At 42.8% G+C, this 19101-nt stretch overlaps 1 protein-coding gene across 1 annotated transcript in view; it reads left to right on the top strand.

Moving 5' to 3' along the window:
• Nucleotides 1–6510: 6510 nt before the first annotated feature.
• LOC122716071 overlaps nt 6511–19101 on the top strand; it is an 89014-nt gene continuing 76423 nt past the window's right edge. The window contains exons 1-2 of the mRNA XM_043938782.1: nt 6511–6907; nt 11444–12448. Coding sequence (XP_043794717.1) covers nt 12313–12448 — 136 coding nt within the window. The 5' untranslated portion in view covers nt 6511–6907; nt 11444–12312. The remainder of the gene's footprint in view (nt 6908–11443; nt 12449–19101) is intronic.

Raw genomic sequence — 19101 nt, 5'->3', positions numbered from 1 at the left:
TTGGCGAGATACAGGTGGCCTGCCTATATACCGGATATAGAGGCTGATGGATAACCCGGCACGATCTTGCGGTGTACAGTAGTTCAGACGCCAAACATACCGATACGTTAACACTATGGACGCGTTTGGGAGAGAGAGAGCAAGCTGAATTCGTCTTCGGATCGTTATATCCGGGCAAGGATGCGGGGAAATTCCCTCGAGATAAGTGGGTGTATACCCGATAACGTTAAACCGTGTGATGAAACGCGGGTGGTGGATATTGGATATTGCGGTTAAATCGCAACAACTGTGATCCCAAACTGTTCCCTAACGTTTGGGAAAAAAAAAAAAAAAAAAAAGAAAAAAGAAAAAATATACGACACGCCATACTCCAAACGTTTCGAAAAAATCGATGAAAAGTTTCGACGCAGAAAAAAGTATTACTCGAGAAGCAGATTAACCCGTTTACCGATTAATATTAAACAATCGATCGAAGATAAATCGAGCAGAGTCGAGTTTCTGATCGCAACAGGCGAAGAGGTGTGGCATACACGTCGCTAAAGAGACGTAGATCATTGGATAATGATGGGATGTTCCATCTCGTTCCATTCTATTCGCTTGTAATCCCATCCTCCCTAACACAACAGTCATCATGTCGTCGTGGTACGGATCACTTAGGGATCATTAGCTTTATGGCGCTTCCGTATGGCCCGCCACTCGCGTGCAAATAGATATTGTTTGAAACTTGTACCACGATGCGTTCGAATCTATCCATTATTCTCCCTTTCCAACCGTCAATTGAAAAACGAAAACTCTTTAATCTAAACTCTAAACCTCTAAATAATTATTTGGCACAAAGAAATTCTCTTCTCTCCCTATACGATACGTCCAAAAGACCTACCTAACGAAATTCTATCTCTCAGAGAATTTATATTCGATTCAAAAGAATCGAACTCCAAATCTAATCCTTCGATTCAACGAATCAATACACGAATTTCCTGTCCAACAAAACCTTAAATTCGCGGGAGGTTCGTGGGTGGTCCCGCGAAAGCATCACCTGGCTCCCTTAATTTCCTGTTCGAACGATGCGCGTGGAAGCATCATCCGCCGTCCAAGGTTTCCCCGAACCCTGATTAATCCGGGTGCCACGCGATACCCTTGGACACGTATTCCTCCGGGTGCGTGCGCTCACAAACGCGCGTTCACTTAGGCTTGTGTAACGGCAAACCGCACACCGAGTCGCGGATGAATATCGCGGATATAATGTTACTGTATTTCATTACCAGAGTACACCGGATGCGCTATGCAACGGTTCGTTCCCGTGTATCCTGCATCAGTCTGCCGGCCCTGTACTCGTCCACATAGATACCCGGCCGCGCGGTCGGACACGCTTGCGAGCTGCCACCACCTCTAGCCACCGCCCCTCCGTTGTGTATATCCTCCTTTATGCGGCCCGGTTTCGGCTTCCGCCCGTACCATTCAGGAATATCACCTTACGCGCTTCCTCGTGATTCAGCCGAGTCTCGAAACACGCTGTAATCAAAGGATTACACTGGCGGGTACCCGGCACCGGCTCTGCCTCCGAGTCAGCCTCTGTTTAACTCGACCACCCCGCGCGGAGTGGGCTGTAATCACCATCGTCCACCGCTCTCCTTGTTCGAACACTTTCAACCCCCTTAACCGACCGGTTTTCGCCCTAGTTACTCTTCCTGCATTTCTCTGGCCGAATGGACTTTCTTCACCTTGTTGTATTGTTATATATATGCGTACCAGTGATCAGGAAAACGTATTAGAGGGAGATAATTGTAGGGAGGGAAGGGGTTTTTTTTAAATTCTAATTGTTAGAGAATTATTAGTCGTTATTAATTGAGTTTCCGAATGATAAAAATTGTTATGGAAAGAGAGAGAGAGAGAGAGAGAGAGAGAGGGAGTTTCTCTATAACAAGAATGAAAAATATAACGGCGGGAGTGTCGTTGAAATATTATTGTATCGAGGTCCACCGAATTTCGTACCGGTCTCGTGCACTCGTACTAATTATATCGTGATAACGAGGCTAATTTGGATCCACGCGAGACCGTTCCGCACTTGTGCGCTTATAAAGAGAATAGGATTATAAATAGAAGTAGTGGAGACACAGCGAGAGTGTAAAGAAAGAGAGAGAGAAAGAGGAAAGAGAGGGAGGAACCGCAGGGAGAGCAGCTGAAATTCCTCTAGCGTTTCTACAACATCTCTTCCCTATTATTATATGCCGTCGACCTGCAAATTGTAGAAGCTTTCTCCCACCATTACGTGATTAACGCACATACTGGCATACGTGATATTATCTGCGTTTAAGGCTCCGAATAGAATTTGCCAAGACAACCTCTGCGGGCATAATAGTCCCTCTTGTTCCGTTTCTCGTTTTTCCTTCTTATTATCTCCGGCTAAATCGAACCAGCCAAACGTCTATTCCCTACCTACAGTTAATCCTCTTACGTATAACACGGTATATTATAATCCAAACGAATGAAATGAAAACAGAGTGCAAAAATAACTCTTATAACGCATTTCCATTTAGCATTGTATTAATAAACTTGGAAAATTCTCATGGACAAGTGTATTTTTTTTATTAATTATTTTCCAACACATTCCCTTTATTTATTATTATTGTACGCGAATTCTAAGTTTCATTTGATAGAATATCCCATGCAATATCTCTAATTTCGACATTGTCATGGCTATTTTTGTGATTATAGTAAAATTTTCTCGATACTCGATCATATTTTCCATTATTCGATTAACAAAGAATCGATTAGTCGAGTTATTGGAAGGACGAAATAGCTCGAACGTTTATCGAGTTACGAATGGGAGGGAGGGAGGGAGGGGGAGGGGGGAAAGGGGACTATCAAGCGCAAAAACTCGAACGTGCATCGTGCTCGTGGTTCGGATGGTTCTTTGAGCTCGTTAGGGAACACCGTGCCGAGAATTATTTATTTTCTGCTTGACCAAACTGCCTCCCTCCCTTTCAGGTAATTATTTACACACCCTGACCGATGGTCAATTATACAGCCAATTATTTCCGGGCACCAGTCGACTTAATTACGGGATTTGTGATCGTGGAATTTTTAGATCGTAACTAACTTGGATGGGATTGAATTTAATTTGACGGTGGGCGGACAACATCGAAACTGATTGAATTTTTATCCGGCTTCTGCTCCCTTTCTGTTCCCCTTTTTGTTCCCGCCAACTTTCGCCAAGGAATGCAATTTTTTTTCCCTTTGTGGAGAAAAGAAAAAAGGAAAAAAAAAAAAAAAAGAAAAGAAAAATTCGAAAGTTGCCAATTCCATTCCAAAGATTACTCGAGCAAAATTCACTATCGACACACGTTTGGTGTAGACTTTTACAGTTCGACGAGCTCGATTCTACGTCGTTTTTCGTCCGGAATTCACCGGCTTTTCGTGGAAGCGCACTTAATTCAGTTTCAAGCGCGAAGGATTATTGCGCCCGGAAAATATAGAAGTTGTACTCTGATGAAAATTTCAATAGTTCCATAATGAGTTCCAAGCCGTTGATAATTAATTCGGCAAACTTATATTCCACGACCGAGTTAATTTCCGGCCACGCAAATTAGGATTTTAATCAAATCTTGGGGGATCATTCCGACCTGAAGCCGGTCTAACGTAACAAAAATGCCAATTAAATTCAACGGAATATCGTTACACCTCTCCTCCTCCTCCTCCTCCTCCTCCCCCTGGCTAATCATCTCCCACGGGGGGAGGGGGGAGAGCTCACAGTTTCAAACATTCTTTTACGACCACTCGTTTGCTTCTCCAATTACCCCACTTCATCTTACGAATTTTACAATTTAAACTTTCGGACTTTTACGATTATAAACTTCAATCCACTTCGATTTCAATTTATTCAGTTAACGTAGTTCCGTCTAAATATTCTTCAATTTCAAATTTCTACGTTTTGATCACCACCACGTTTCCAATCCCTCGAAGTGGGCACGGTTAAACTTTTAAACCCTTTGAGGAGGATCAATCGCGATCACGTTCATCGTTTCGTTTAGGAAACGTTAACAGTTTCCTCCAATCTCGAATATCTCGATATTCGATATCTCGAATGAGGAGAAATACGGAGAAATGGAGAGATCGTCGAGCGTTTTCGCCTTCGATAATGCGTGCCATGCGGTGCCAGGGGTAATCTTTGTCGCTCGTTAACATCGTCGTAACCAACGAAACTTCCTGCCAACACAACTGAACGGAATCACCGTTCTTCCGCGCCGAAAGTTACGCTTACCTCGTTGTCCGATCATCCTTTATCGATTTTGTTCCTTTGCGCGAATAAAAAGAGAGTCGAAAGTTTAATTGGAATTTTTCTTTTTTTTTTTTTTTTTTGGCGAAGTTTGATACTAAATAACGATCACCAGTGACGCCGAATAATCGAATTAATCGTTCGTGAACGGATAATAATCGAGAAATGATACGAGATAATTCTTTGGATTGGTATCGAGCGATTCCAAAAAATCGACATTCGACGGACGAATCGGAACCCATCAGAGTATAAACTCGATTGAAAAACACATGCTGGTTAATAACGACGTACAAAAAAATCGAACAAATTCGAAAATTGAAGAGGGAAATGTATCAGGTTACGATTTAACGATGCCAATTTTTGAATCGGATTCTTGACGAGCTTGGTTTTTTATTCCGCGGGATCTGTTTCCAAATTGATTGCGGAAATATTCGAACGAACGATTGTTACAGACTTCCATTTCGAGACTAAATTGTCTTCGTCGATGGATACGCGTGGAACACTCAGAATAATAGAAACGATTCGTGAAATCTAAATATTTTGAAATGGCAACAGTAGGATTAATTCGGTCTCTAATATTTACAACTCGAACGATGAAATCATAATATATGATTTGTTTATATCCCCAAATTGAAATCTTCAAAGTAATAACATCGATTCGCAAAAATGATTATGGAAATAATGTTTGTATTCTTTCGATCGATTGAACCGATGAATAAAATGGCATCGAATTAATTACGTATCTAATACAAATAGTATTTTTCGATTTTTTATAACAATCGAATAACCATAACTTTTTCCCCTTTTATATTTAATAAAAAAAAAAAAAAAAAAGTCAACGTTACGATCGATGACAGAATGCCCCAAAATATTACACTTTTATATCATCGGATAAAAATATTCGTTAAAGAACACCATGTTCGATAAATCTCATTTTTCCTCCGATAGATGATAAATACGCGTTATCGATATTACTTTCAAACCACATGCTCTCCACGATAGCTCTCCATCGATTCCTTCTTCCTCTTTCCTTCTTCTCGCCCTCCCTTTCCATCCTCATTGTCGTCCACGGGGCAAAGAATTTGTGTCCGACCCGGGGATGGCACCATTTCTATTCATCTCGAAAAATAAAGGCGTGCCCGATCGCGAGCCCCGATAACCATGAATATTTTATCCGCATAATATCTCGTCGCGCACCACCCCCGCACGTTCACACGTACGCCGGTACACGTGTCCCAATCTCCCTCTCACCATTCTTTCCTCACCCATTCAAGCCATCGTGCGACTCGTCTAGTATCCAACCTTCGTGCCCACCAACCCGTTCTCCGTACCAATGCCCGATGGCCAAAATGAAAAATAATTCGTTTCAACGCGTACCGTCAGCGATGGGTATAAATCCGATACGAATTCGAACAATAATAATATAATTCGAGTGATAAATTAAACCACGAGATTTCGATTTTTCTCTTTTTCTCAAAATAAAGTAATTAGAGTGTTAGTTTGTGAAACTTGCTCGCGATAAACTCGATCCCATCGCTGGACGCCACAGAGGAACAAACACTGCTTTGGCTCGCGGCTGTATTTCGGGCGATTTTGTGCACTCCGCGCGGGACTGGCAGCTGCGTGGGCGTTCTATAAATGGGTTCTATGTCAATCCGGAGCTTAATTTAATGTTTGGAACCATGGAAATGAACGTTACCCTATACTGCTCCTACTATTAATCTTTCCGTATCGATATTTTTTTCTTCTTCTACCATTTAATCTCCCTCTTTCCCCCCTTCTCTCTCAAGAGAACTTTCGCCAACTTCCTCCAAAAAAACGCGGGGAGGAGCAACAGGAAGGGAAAGAGCGAGAGGAAGAAGAGAGAGAGCGCGTCGAAAACGCGTCGAAAAGCGGATCGGTTTCACGAACGACACGCGTTAATGCCCAATAAACTCGAGCAGATGATCGGCATACGGCTTCTTCCACGCTCGTAGCCCCCGCAGACATTCTCCCACACCATAGACACGAGCTCTCTCTCTCTCTCTCTTTCTCTCTCTCTCTCTCTCTCTTCACAGCTCTCTCGAGTGGTTGTGATCCACGAGCGGAGCTAGTGTGGCTCACGCACGCACGCCGCGCGTACTACGAGCGCCGCTTTGTCACGCGTGCCGTTTCCTCTACGGTGTCTGCGTACGGTGCCCGTCTCCCTCGTCTCTCACCTAAGTTTATTGTTAGAGGGGCCGGCTAGCCGCGGACGGGGCATCAGGATTTAGTGCTTCTTACACGCCCATACCGGTACCACGCGCCCATATGCACGCGCTTCTCTCCCTTCACCGATCGATCCTCCTCGCCGATCGATCCACGAAGCGAATCCCGCTCGCGGCAGTGCAGAAGACGTGCGGACCTCTGTCGAGCGTGTAACGCGATTATTCCTCGATTCCCGATCGATCGATTCACGTGCCGCGATTCGCGAAAAATTCGCGGGGAATTTTCGTCGGCGTTGTTGACGGCTGTGCTTCTTTTTCTTCTTCTTCTTCTTTTGTCATCGGAAAGGGGTGCAAGTGATTCGAGGAATGTTATCCGGGTGACAGGCAAGTTTCCCCGTAATGCCGGAAATTCGAGTGGAATTCGCGAGTATAAACAGACATCGAGGTAAACCAGCTCTGTCTTCTTCCCTCTTCTTTTCATTGCTTCGTTTCTCCATCCTCGTTTCGAAGAAACGATATATCGATTACGATTATTCGTTTCTCCTCTTCTCTCTCCGCTCGCTTTTCGACCGCAAAAAAAAAAAAAAAGGAAAGAAAGATAAAAGAGAATTCGCGTTAGCGGCGGGATAACGAAGGGATAGAAGGTTTCGTTTCTGTCGGATGACGAGGCTGATGCTTTTCACGGGACATTCGACTTGGCCAGGTCGAATGTGAAAAACGCGAAATTAGGATTTCGAGGACACCGGAGTGGAGTGGAACACGAAAAACCAATTGCACGAGCGGTCGAGTGGCGAGGTGATGAGCCGGGATGCGCGGTGACTGCGAAATAGGGGAGAGATCCGGGGGAAAATTGGCGGTATGGAAAGGGTGCAACGCGGCTACTTCTTTGTGCAAACACGGCTCGCGTCGAAGCGCAGTCGTTGGGAAAACAGCAGGGTCGAAATAAAATTCGCGGGCAAAAGTGAAATTTACACGGTCGGGCGGCCGCTCGGCCTCCCCGTTTGGTCTTATCTTTCCATTTTTTCCCGTCTGGGGAACGAGAATTGCAACAACTTCGGCTATTTCCATTCGTACAAAATTTCGTCCGCGTTTTCCGGCATTCCGACGGAAAGAAAAATCGAAACGACGTGGAAGAACAATGTGGTAGAAAAAGGAAGAGGATTCTTTTCGCTCGAGAAATTTTGCGAAGAAACTTTCTATCTTCTTTGCCCTTCTTTAAGCGTGTATCACTTCCTCTTCCTTAAAATTATACGACCCGCAAATCAGAGGGAAACCCCCCTTTTGATTTCTTCCTCGCCCAATTTCGGTCGTTTCGCAACGCATTTTAACCTTGCCCTCTTTCCGCTCCGCTAATACATCTCTAAACCCGGTCGCGCCACCCTCCCCTTCTTCCTCACTCTCTTTCATCTCCCAAAGCCCTAATTAACTTTGGTAATTATGTGTACGCCCGGACAGAAGGGTTTTGCACTCGCTCCACTCGAAAGGCGACGCGCGGCGCGCGCGGAAGGAGCAAAGAGAAGATGGAGAAGATGGAGGAAACGAGAGGGCTAATGCAGAACGATGCACGCGCGAGCTGCCGCGCAACCGAGCTTCGCCACCGTCGAACCAGAGAATTCTCTATAAATAGCGCGCGAAAGGAGATCTCGTGAGATTTGACAGCTCTTGACGAGCGCTCGTTCCAATGGATATGCCCGTTCCGCGAAAACGAGGGTTCCGCTCGGTCCCTCGACGCTCTTCTTTTTTTTTTTTTTTTTTTCCATGGAGGAACCGCGTTTATTCCGATTTCAAAAGGGATCTGCTCAACCGCCGCCTGCCTCCTGCTCTATCGATCCGTGTATCTCTTCGCGGAAAAAAAAATTGGGATCTATCTTTCGACGATGTACAATTTTTTTTCCCTCCCCCGCGAATCTGCACAGCCCGCGTTCGTTAATTTTTCACGACGAAACAATTTTCGAAGGGGACGAAACGAGGCGCGCACGATCCCCAGGAAAGGGGATTAAAATTCAACGATACGAATTTATGGTCGGGACATTAACCTCTCGTTCGAATTTTTCTGTTCTTCTGATAGGGCGAGGATACACGCGGTGTATCGCGATGTACAATCCTTTGATTTTAATTTACTCTTGAAATTACGCCCCCTCTCTCCTCGTGGCCATATAGCTCGCGCGTCATACGTTTATTACGAGAGAATACGGGGCCCAGCTTTCCGTTCTCCAGCTTTTACGCTCCACACCTGTGCATCGTGTAATTTTCACCCTCCTCTCCGGATATCTTCAACCGGTGGGATGTCGTACGTTTTAAACACGCCCACCGCCCCACCGAACTATGGGAATTCTCCTTTTCGAATTGCATTAACGTGCCGTCTTAGAGAAATTATCTCCTCTATTCCACGTTAGAAATTTCAACGCGATCGCCTTGGTTTCGCATAACGACTCGTATTTTCTTAGAATGTTTGCTCGCCGCGAGATGGAGAAGGGTTAAAAGTTAAGCTACGTGAAAAAAATAAGTCGAATAAATTGTGAAAACGTTTTATATTCAGATTGAAAATTCGTAAGTTTGGCGTTTACGTTTTGGATTAATTTTTATTACATTTTAGTATATACGGATATTACTTGTAATAATAAGTGTTCGATTCATATTCCGCGTTTTTTTACGGAATAACAACGCGCAGTTCCATACATGGAATTTTATTTAATTGTTCATTAATAGATAACGATTGTTTATTCACTTATGGAGATTCGAATGGGCGAACGTGTACAAGAGCGTTTATAATGCATATACATGTATGAAATATCTAAAGTGGAGTTCTCATTAAAATATTTAGTACGCAAAATAAATCATATTCGGTTATGTATTAACGAAACAATGAATTTGTATAAACATCAGCAATCTATTCATCGTGCGCAATATAATATAATGCGATATAATAGAGAAGATTAAAATATATCAAATTTGATGCAATTTTCAATTATCCGTTAGCCGTAGACGTAAATGGTATTACATGTAAATGTACGCGAGCTCGGCGAACTTTCATCGATTTATTCGGAGAAGAAAAAAAAAAGTCTCGTATGAAAAATATTACTCCACGTATTCGACTTACTTTTTCATGCAAATTCACACCCTTTGGGAGGTTAACGCCACACAATTTCACTCGAAATCGAATGCAATTTTTTCCCTTTCTTTTTTTCTTTCTTTCTTTTTTTTTTCTCTTTTTCTTTCAGAAATTAGATATCTCGGCACACGTCAACAATTTATAACTAAGGGTAGAATTTCTTCGCGTCGGGAGACGCGAGTTAACAAGCCTATTTAATTAATAATACCTCGCAGGGATAATTTGCGACCGACTGTCTGGCATCAGCATCGTCATTGTTCTCGCCGGCGACCCTTCACGCCGGTTTTCATGGCGCGGCTTTAAAAATTGATCCACCGATGTCCCCAGACGGCGTCGAGCTCCAACCGGCAGACCGTAATTTTTCTGACGACGTTCTAAAATAAATATAAGACACGTATGAGCCACCGTAGAGAGTACGCTACGCCCTCGATACGGTAAATCAAATTTTATCGGTGGTACATCGCACTTTTTTCAAGGGGACGTTTTAAATCAATGATGATTTATCGAGCATCCCAGAGCTCTCTCTCTCTCTCGACTCTCCGTACTCTCGATGAGTGACAAATGACTGTATTTATAGAAAGTTGATCGAAAAATTGCGCGACATCGAGGCGACACTTCTGCTACAGAGCTTTCCACTTCCCTTCCTTTCGAGTTTCCAACCTTTTCGCAATTTTTACTATTATCCCGCGCTCCAAATGCGATCTTCTCGCGTCCCCGTTTCTCACCGTGCGATGATTGATCCGGAAATTTTCTGGAAAAAGAAAGAAATTAGTTCAAAATTAGTATGGAATAAATCAGAGGGGGATAATTTTCGAAAATATTTCAAAGGAGTCGCGTGGAAAAAGAAAGAAAATAAAAGTAAAATCGTTCGATCGTTAAGATTCACGACACCGGGTTCTCTTTACCCTTTCGTCCCTTTCATCCCTCTTAGTAGTCACGCATAAAATCGTCGCGTGTGTCGCGTCGTGCAATTGTGCTGCACGTGCAATTTAACGTTCCTCGCCCCGAAGAAAACGTTTCCATTCTCGAGAACGGAATAACTTCGCCTCGACGTGACAAGTCGTCGTCGTCGTCGTCGTCGTCGTCGGGGATGTTCGTGCCACCGACACGATGGGAAGAGACACGGTTACAATCCGCCGACAGTCTGAAGAATTAATTAAGACGATGTAATTACCTACTTGGATCCGTTTTAATTCGAATCTAGCCAAGTTGATCCGTGCCGGTAAACTGTGTTTTCACACCGCGCCTTCCCACTTAGCGCCAATAAATGCATAAGGATTTTGACACTGATGAGGATTAATTCAATAAGGGGGAAACGAGTTAACCTATTTTCTCTACAAAATATATAAATCTTTGAAACGATTTCCGTTTTTCATTTCACAAAAACTGCACGTCAAATTAAATTCTGTTCCGTTGAACAGAAACGATGTTCGATATATCGATGGATTTTTAATCAATTTCGTATATTTTTCTTTTTTTTTCTTTTTATATATATATAATATAAAAGGAGGAGAAAATTCTGATTTCCTTTTGTATCCAGGAAATTTGATCCGAGTGATTCGTGTCAGCAAATCATCGCGACACAATTCCATCAAGCTCAACGTCCACCGGTTCGTTTTTACGGTATTATCGTTCAATTTTCACGACAGACGTTTAGATTCAATTAACCTTGCGATAGCGAGCCGCGTATTAAACTCAAACACCTGGTATTTTATATTCAAACATCCTGCCGCTGCGTGTCGCTTTCGAGAGAGGGCCATCGGGGAGGGAGGAAAAGAAATAAAAAAAAAAAAAAAAAAAAGGATGGAACGAAATTTAATGACGAAAAATAATATCCCACCGATTCCCCGAACGATTTTCATTTTTCAGAAGCGGCAATCTAATCCGGAACTCCTCGTATCGAACCTCGATTCTATCCAAGTTACCCGCGCGATACACCCGCGGGTAACTGGAAAGGCGCGACGACGACGAGGACGACAACGACGCTGGCACGTTTTATTAAGAGATAAAAATGCAGTTAAAAACTATTACACCGGGAGAAGCCACGCGTCGTTCTTGTAAAGGAGCAACGTTGGAGGAAGATTCCGCTAGATTCCCCTGTAAACTGCATCCTGCAACTTTTGCCCGGGAGCACATCCTTAGGTAAATGAGCTCTTATCTCGAGCTTCGCAAAAAGCGCCAAGTGTACACACCGTCCTTTCGCGCGCGCCTAACTATACACACCCACACACACGAGCACGCCAAATCCATCGGGCTTGCTTCGAGTTCTTTAACCAGTTATCCGCGGTTATCGTGAATAAAAAGAACGAAGAAGAAAAAGAAGAAGAAGAAGAATAATAAAAAGAAGAAGAAGAAGAAGAGGCTCGAGTGTACATAACCATATAGTAACAGTGTTGGTGCAGTGTTCGTTCAAAGTGTCCATACGATGCGAACCAAGTGAAACGAGCCATTTCTAAAAAACCTCTCCCCCTCTCTTCATCTGTGTGTACGCGTCGTGTGGTGGCCCCGTGTGCATGGTGGAATGTTAGTGGCGGAAAGTCGGTTCGTTTCGAGTTGGTTGCGAAACCCTTTGTCACGCAGGGACAACAACAGGGAAGGAAGAAGACGGGAAGGAAGAAAGGAAGGAAGAAGGAAGGCGTGGGGCGTGGAGGAGGGATTATTAAAGCGGCCGGATCCTAATCCGGTTGCGTTGCTCGAGTTTACGTGGCCGAGGCGAAAACTATGCGGCACGAGGCACGATGATGGGGCCAAGAATCGGTGGTGGCCTACCGAGCGGGAAAAAGCTGGACCTGTGCCAGCAGCCGCGTCACACTTGGACAGTGTTGCTGGTGTATTTGGGCATCTGCGCCTTGCTGCCTGTCACGATTCTCTCCGGTTGGTATATTCGATCGTCACCTTACTCTCTTCTTTTTTATCTTTCTTTCTTTCTTTCTTTCTTTCTTTCTTTTTGCGCTTCCTGCGCTTTCTCTTTCTCCTACATTTTTGCGCCTCTTGTCCCTTCTCTTCCCTCCCCTCCGCCATGCGACGCGAGAGTGGAAGAAGAGAGGAAAAACACGGAAGAAGGGAATTCTAGAATTTTGAAATTCGCGTTAGCGGTGTACCGATTCGTTCGCCGGTTGAAATTTCACTCCGGTATTCCGATAGTCGCGAGGCGGAGGGGTGAAGATCGATAAAAAAAAAAAAAATCTCTTAAAATGATTTGAAATAATTGGCCAGCTAACGCGGGGGATCCAGTTTCAGCTTGATCATTTTTGATATTTCACAACGTGTGCACGAAATTTGATACACGCGTTTATTAGCTTCATTGGCTTTATCGGTATCGATATTCTTTCCATTTCTATCGAAATGAAATTTAATATAATTTTCGTATTGTTTTCTTTCTTTCTTTCTTTTTTTTTTTTTTTTTTTTTTTTTTTTTTTTTTTTTGATTTTATTCCATCCACCTTTTAACGGGCACGTTAAAAATTAATACGATCCGTATTGCGAAAAGCGAACGTATTATACTCGAAAGCTAAAACCGTTTTATTTTAGAAATGTTGCGTTTTATTTTAGAAAATGGGCGGGAAAAAAAAATAGAAACAGGGACGACGAATCGCCGGCATGGAAATAATGGAAAGTTTTTCCCGCATCCCGAATACCACGATATGAGAAAGATTTCTACCTGAGAAATGAACCGCATAAATCACGATACGCTCATCAAGCCTCGCGTCGACTCAATTTTGCCAAACTTTCCCCACAAATCTCGTTGGGGGAATGGCCGCCTAGGCGTCGCCATCTCCATCTTTTTAAGAATTCTTCCAACTCTCGCCGTCTCCCGTGACGAGTCAATTTTTAGAACGATAAAAATGTTTTTTCTATCCTATCTTACACGATGACAGTATCTCTTTACGTAACAATAACAAAGGGAACAAATATTCGAAGGATAATTGTGTTTTGAGAATCGTTCAACTCTTCTCTATTTAAACCTCTATCCCTTTTTTTATATCGAGATATTTGTACACACGAATTTAAAGCATGCGTTTAGAACGTTTCTTCGATTCTGATTCTGTTAAGTAAATATTTTACTTAACAGTCGTATTTTTTCCCCATTTTTTTCTCCATGCGTATTGCGATATCTCAAATTCTGTATTATATTAGAAAATGTATACGTAGATTTTGTATGATTCATCCCGAATTATTCATTTCCTAAAAGAAAATATCAAAAGGCGAGAAATTTTAAACTAAAATTCTAAAAATCGAAACTCTGGAGTGGTCAAGAGGCTAACCACGGATCGCGAGTGATCTCGTGACTGAGTAAATTTAGAGTCGGTGATATTCAAATGACTGGATGGAACGTCCAGTTTCCACATTTTTTTTTTCTCGTCGGGGGAGGAGGGGATCGATTTTTGTTAGTCGAGAGGCGGCAATCCACGTCGCAATCATCGAAATTTCATTCTCTGCCAATTAACTGCATTTCGCGTTCCAATCTAACGTCCGATAATTAATGTAGAGAATTTTAATCGACATTGCGCCCAATTCGATTGGACGCATTAACGAGCTCTACACACCGACCGCCCGAAACTCGTCAACCCCCTTTTCCCGAAAACCGTTTGTTGAGCCAATCGAAAACTTTCATCCTGCTTCGTGAATCCGTTTTCCAACTGCGGAACAATGCAGCTGATCCTTCTTTCAAAAATAGAAATCCCGCCCTCGATTCGCCCGCGTCGAATTATTGGTTTCGCGCGAATATATACGGAAATTAATTGGAACTGCGACGATGGAATCGTGACAAGTTTCGCGACAAAGCTATAATTTCGCTTTGTTTCAAACGAGGGAGAAAGAATCGAGTTTTAAAATATATCCCAAAGATCTCCCCCCCCTTCGAACATTTTATCCCCCGATAAATTTCGTTCGAAAAGTTTCCGATCGATCCTTCGAGTGTTTCACGGAAGCGAAGATCAACGATCGAAGACAACGAGAGTTTGAACCGAGACTGCCAAATTGCAAGTCGTATCAACGATTACCTTGTAATTGTCTACATCGACCGTGTAGACGCCAAGGATTTGTAAGGCAAAATTAAATTTCTCCCGCTATATTCCATTACGTGGATGTTATTCCGCCTCGACCGTCCCACGATTCTTCGCCATTGTGTTTCTCCACCGCATTGTTACTAAATTTTGACAATTTAGTCATGCGGCCGACCGTGAAATTGAATGTTTGCTTAAAAACATACAGGCAGACATACACACATACGGGTTTTATCCCATAAGAAATTGTCCACCCCGGTTTCGTCGGTTTGCTCGCAATTTTTTGACGTTTTTTTAAGAACGATCATTGTTCCTTTCGAGAAAGAAATTGCGGATGAGAAGATGTTTCTGGACCGTTTGAATGAACGTTTCTATTCGAAGAATTTTCTCGTGATGGTATTCGATTTTTAATTATAAATTACCATTTTTTAATAAACCGAATTTTGTATGTAGTAACAAATTTTTACGGCACGTTTAGAGAATAAATATAAAAATATCCGTCGAGTTAACGATAGAGCTCCAACTTTTTTTTGCAAGAGAAACATTTTTCGAACAATTTTTTAAAGCGATGAAACAGAACAGTTCGTACCTCCACGCACGTCGGGAAAATCATACCCGGGTTTATAAAAATATTGTATCCTATATCAAATAAATTTAAATAAACATCATCCCATCGTAGAGTTCAATTAATTTCCTGATAACGAAATAATAAATTAAACCGACAATGAGTTTTAATTTTAAAGAATAATGAAAGCTCGGTTTAATCCCATTTAATACTAAAACAACCAAACCCGTCAAAATGACGGATTTCATATTTTGTTTGATAATTTTTGGCAAAATTAATATCGTATTTTATTGAGATAAAAATTTAATTACGTACCACCATTTTATTTTTACGTATAATTTTATCCTATCGCTTTAAATGCGTAAATTCGTTTATCAAATAAATCGAATAAATACTTTACTCCTCTTGCGTCGAAAAGTCAAATTTTAAAGTCGAAGAATAATTCTTTCTCTTTCTTCACGAGAAAAAAAAAAAAAACCGAGGCAGAATCACGACACGTATCAGGGATGAATTTATTTTCGAAATAAGACCGGCTTCGTGTCCACGTTTTTTTCGCGGAAACACCCGGTTTATGACACGCACGTGTTACCATAAACGTCCGCCCCCCGCAGCAAGGGGCGAGGTTACACGCGGCAATTCCGAATGTGCCGGGCTGCATAAGTACTTCCGTTAAATCTGTGTCAGAGAAAACAAAACGCCCGACAATTTCTTTCCCTCCCCATCCCATCCTTTCCATCCGATCCAACTTGCACGTTTCTTTGTATCGCCGGGCACAATTAAAAGATAAAATCGAATTAAAGTCCCGTTTTTACGTCCCGTTTTTTTAAACGGTCACGTAATCACGCCTCTAGCTTTTTAATTAAATCGGAAACGTTGGGATCGCCGAAAGTTCTCTTTTATCCGCTCTTCTCCCCTCCCATCCCCTCGTTCGATGCAATGCAATGGTATCGCCTATTTCGAAACGAGATAAAATTCAGCGAGAGATATTAACGATTTTGGTGAACGAATCAAAATCATGGTCATGGATAAATTTAAGGAAAGTTAGCGAGATTAAGCGAAAAAGAAGAAAAAGAAGAAGAAGAAGAAGAAGAAAAAGAAGAAGAAGAAGAAGAAGAAAAAGAAGAAGAAGAAGAAGAAGAAGAAGAAGAGTTTCGTTATACACGAAATGTTGCTTCTCGTTAGTCGACGGCATCCCCAGCGGATAGTAAGTAGTATTTACCCGCAAGTAACGTAACGGTGTGATATTAGTTCTCGAACGGAGTAGCGGAGTAGTATTCGAACCGACGCCCAGTGCGAACCAAACATCTGGTTTCGCCGGTGTAAACAGTTGCATCTGAGGCCTGGTTTCGTCGTTCTTAAACGAGAACACTGAGCTAAAGCAGCGCTCGGAGATAGCTGCACAAATAATCACGCGATCTTTTGGGGGTCTTTTGCCATTTTCTTCCATCGTCGAAAATTCGAGATGAAAATTTTATCTCCAAAGATTATCGATAATTTAAAGATGAGAGGGAAGGAACGAAGGAGAGAGAGAGAGAGAGAGAAGGCTACCTTTAATTCGAAACAATAATCCCGTTTAAAAACGGGAAGAGGCGTAGACATAAGCGTCCGGGAAAAATGTAAATTAATAAATTTAAAAGTTAAATAATTCCCGCAAGTTTGGTGTCCCGATGCGCGGTCGTGGGGGAGGAGAGGGTTGCTTGAAATTCAGAAAAACCGAGTGACTACGTCCCTACTGTAACAGCGGCACAACTATTTATACGTAAATAATGTAACAGGGAGCGTCGAAACGTTAGCCACCTCTTATCCGTGTCAGTTTAGGGAAATTAGTTTTGGCGAAAACTTCCCCCTCCGTTACATATTTAATTTTTCCACGGTTGTTTGCGAAAACTCCACCCTCTCCCCCTCTCCTCCCCTCTCATGCGAGGGTAAATTTAATACGCAACAGGGGGTAGTTGTGCCCTCGAAAACCCATACGCGAGAATTTTAACAAGGAGAGTTTCATCGAGTATCGCGTTGTGTCGGTGGTATTTCGCGCTTTTAATTTTCGTCTTTGCTCGCGTTTCTTTTATAATAAACACACAAGGAAGAGACAAGAATTTTCATCCGCTCGTTCAAAAATCATCTTTTCATCATTTCATCTTACGTGCAATGCTAGGAATATCGAGTTTCCTGCGGGCAAGGAAAGCAATTAACGTTGCTGCTGACTGGACTGACTTCGAACCCCTAATCTGTCTCTCCTCTTAATCATACGTACTCTTTCTCTGTCTTTATCTCTGCTCTTTTTTTTATTTTTCCTCTTCGCGACACAACGAGCTCGTAATCGAGATACAAATTAACGGGGCAAACAAATAATTCGACGTGACTTAATTGCAATGTTTACCCTTTGTCGCGACACGAGTGTTCACCGGATGAACGTTAAAGGATAATTTCGAATCCGTTGCTCGTCCGCTTTGTACGAGGGATCGGATAATTTTACTCGTAGCGGCGTTAAATCGACGCCACGATTTCATCGAATCATCGATTCGAGCTACTCCGGTTTATAGGAGAATTTCAAGTTTTAATCGCGGTTAATAGGAAAATAATACTACTATTAAGAGGATGCATGAAAAACAGATATCGAATATTCGAAACTGTCAAAAGTTAATATTACCGGTTGTTCCAATTTCCACGTAAATCGAGGTTGAAGTTATATTATAGTTACATAAATTTCACTTCAACTGTTCCAACCGAATGATCGATGAATGATCTCTAATTTACACGCTATTTCATATTTTCAAACAAAGAGATAATTCATCGCGTTAGTTGCTCCCTCCATCAACTGAAAAATAAACGCGTTAAAATAAAACGCTCGCAAAGACGAGTCGAGGCTATAAATCTCTAAGGGTTGGAACATCGCCTCTTCCCTCAAAAGATACATTTTCATCCTCTGAAGAAGAAGAGGGAGGGAGAGAGAGAGAAAGACAATGACCCAAAAAGGGCGGTATCAAACGACGAGGAAGAAACCGCGGGCGAAGGAGAGGAGCGGTCTCCCGGAAACTCATCCCGCGAGTAGGAGACAGCTCGAGGAAAGAGAGTCCTGGTTATCCAGGAAGAGAGGAGAGACGACCCGGAGGAGGAGTGACGCAGGCGCCGCCAGTTACTTACGCTTAGGACAATTTACCTTAATTAATTAACCGTCGTTGCGACGGTCCGCTAATTTATGCTCGTGGAATGATTCACAGCTCTTTCTCTCCCCTCTCTCCGTCTCCTTCCCTCTGTCCCTTTCTCTATGCCCGCACTACTATCCCTATCTCGAGATCGCCCTCCCTGTTGGCCATCCGTAGACGGCACGAGTAGACGAGAACGACCACGTCGACGACGACGAAACGAAAATTTTCGGCGCGCGCGCGCGATCTCCAGAGACAGATAGGCGAGCCGCTCTAATTAGAAGTCGTCCGGAACGTTTTAGATTGCACTCGAGAATCCGGATGACCGGCCGCGCCCCATTTCGCAATCTTCTCCGCGGCAGGAGTGTTTAAATGACTCGGCTCGATTGTCTCGGAATAAAATACGCCCGGGATAAAGAAAGGGGAAAGGTGAGAGAGAGAGAGAGAGAGAGAGAGAGAGAGAGAGAATGGTCGTTGCAGAAAGGGGAGGGTTTACTTGTTGCTCGTTTCGATGCGTGTTAATTTCCGCCGCGTTTCAACGCGTTATCCATCCATCTGGAGTAATTTAGAAACGTGCATTCTCTCTCTCTCTCTCTCTCTCTCTCTCTCTCTCTCTCTCTCTTTCCGTTTTCTCGAATTTCAGAGATTCGCGTGTTCTGGATTATCGATATTATGAAATTAATCCACTTGTGCTTCATTAAAGTTAAAGTTTGGGAATTCGAAGCTCGAAATATATAATAGACGGATATATCAAAGAGAAATTACAATGGATTATTTTTTCTCCCTTCTCCCTCCTCCCTCCTCTATTGT

Source organism: Apis laboriosa, unplaced genomic scaffold, assembly GCF_014066325.1.
Source record: "Apis laboriosa isolate Shangri-la unplaced genomic scaffold, ASM1406632v1 scaffold42_cov153, whole genome shotgun sequence".
NCBI classification, from domain to species: Eukaryota; Metazoa; Arthropoda; class Insecta; order Hymenoptera; family Apidae; genus Apis; species Apis laboriosa.
The sequence above is the reverse complement of the archived record's forward strand: the minus strand, read 5'-3'. Positions and strand labels throughout refer to the sequence as shown.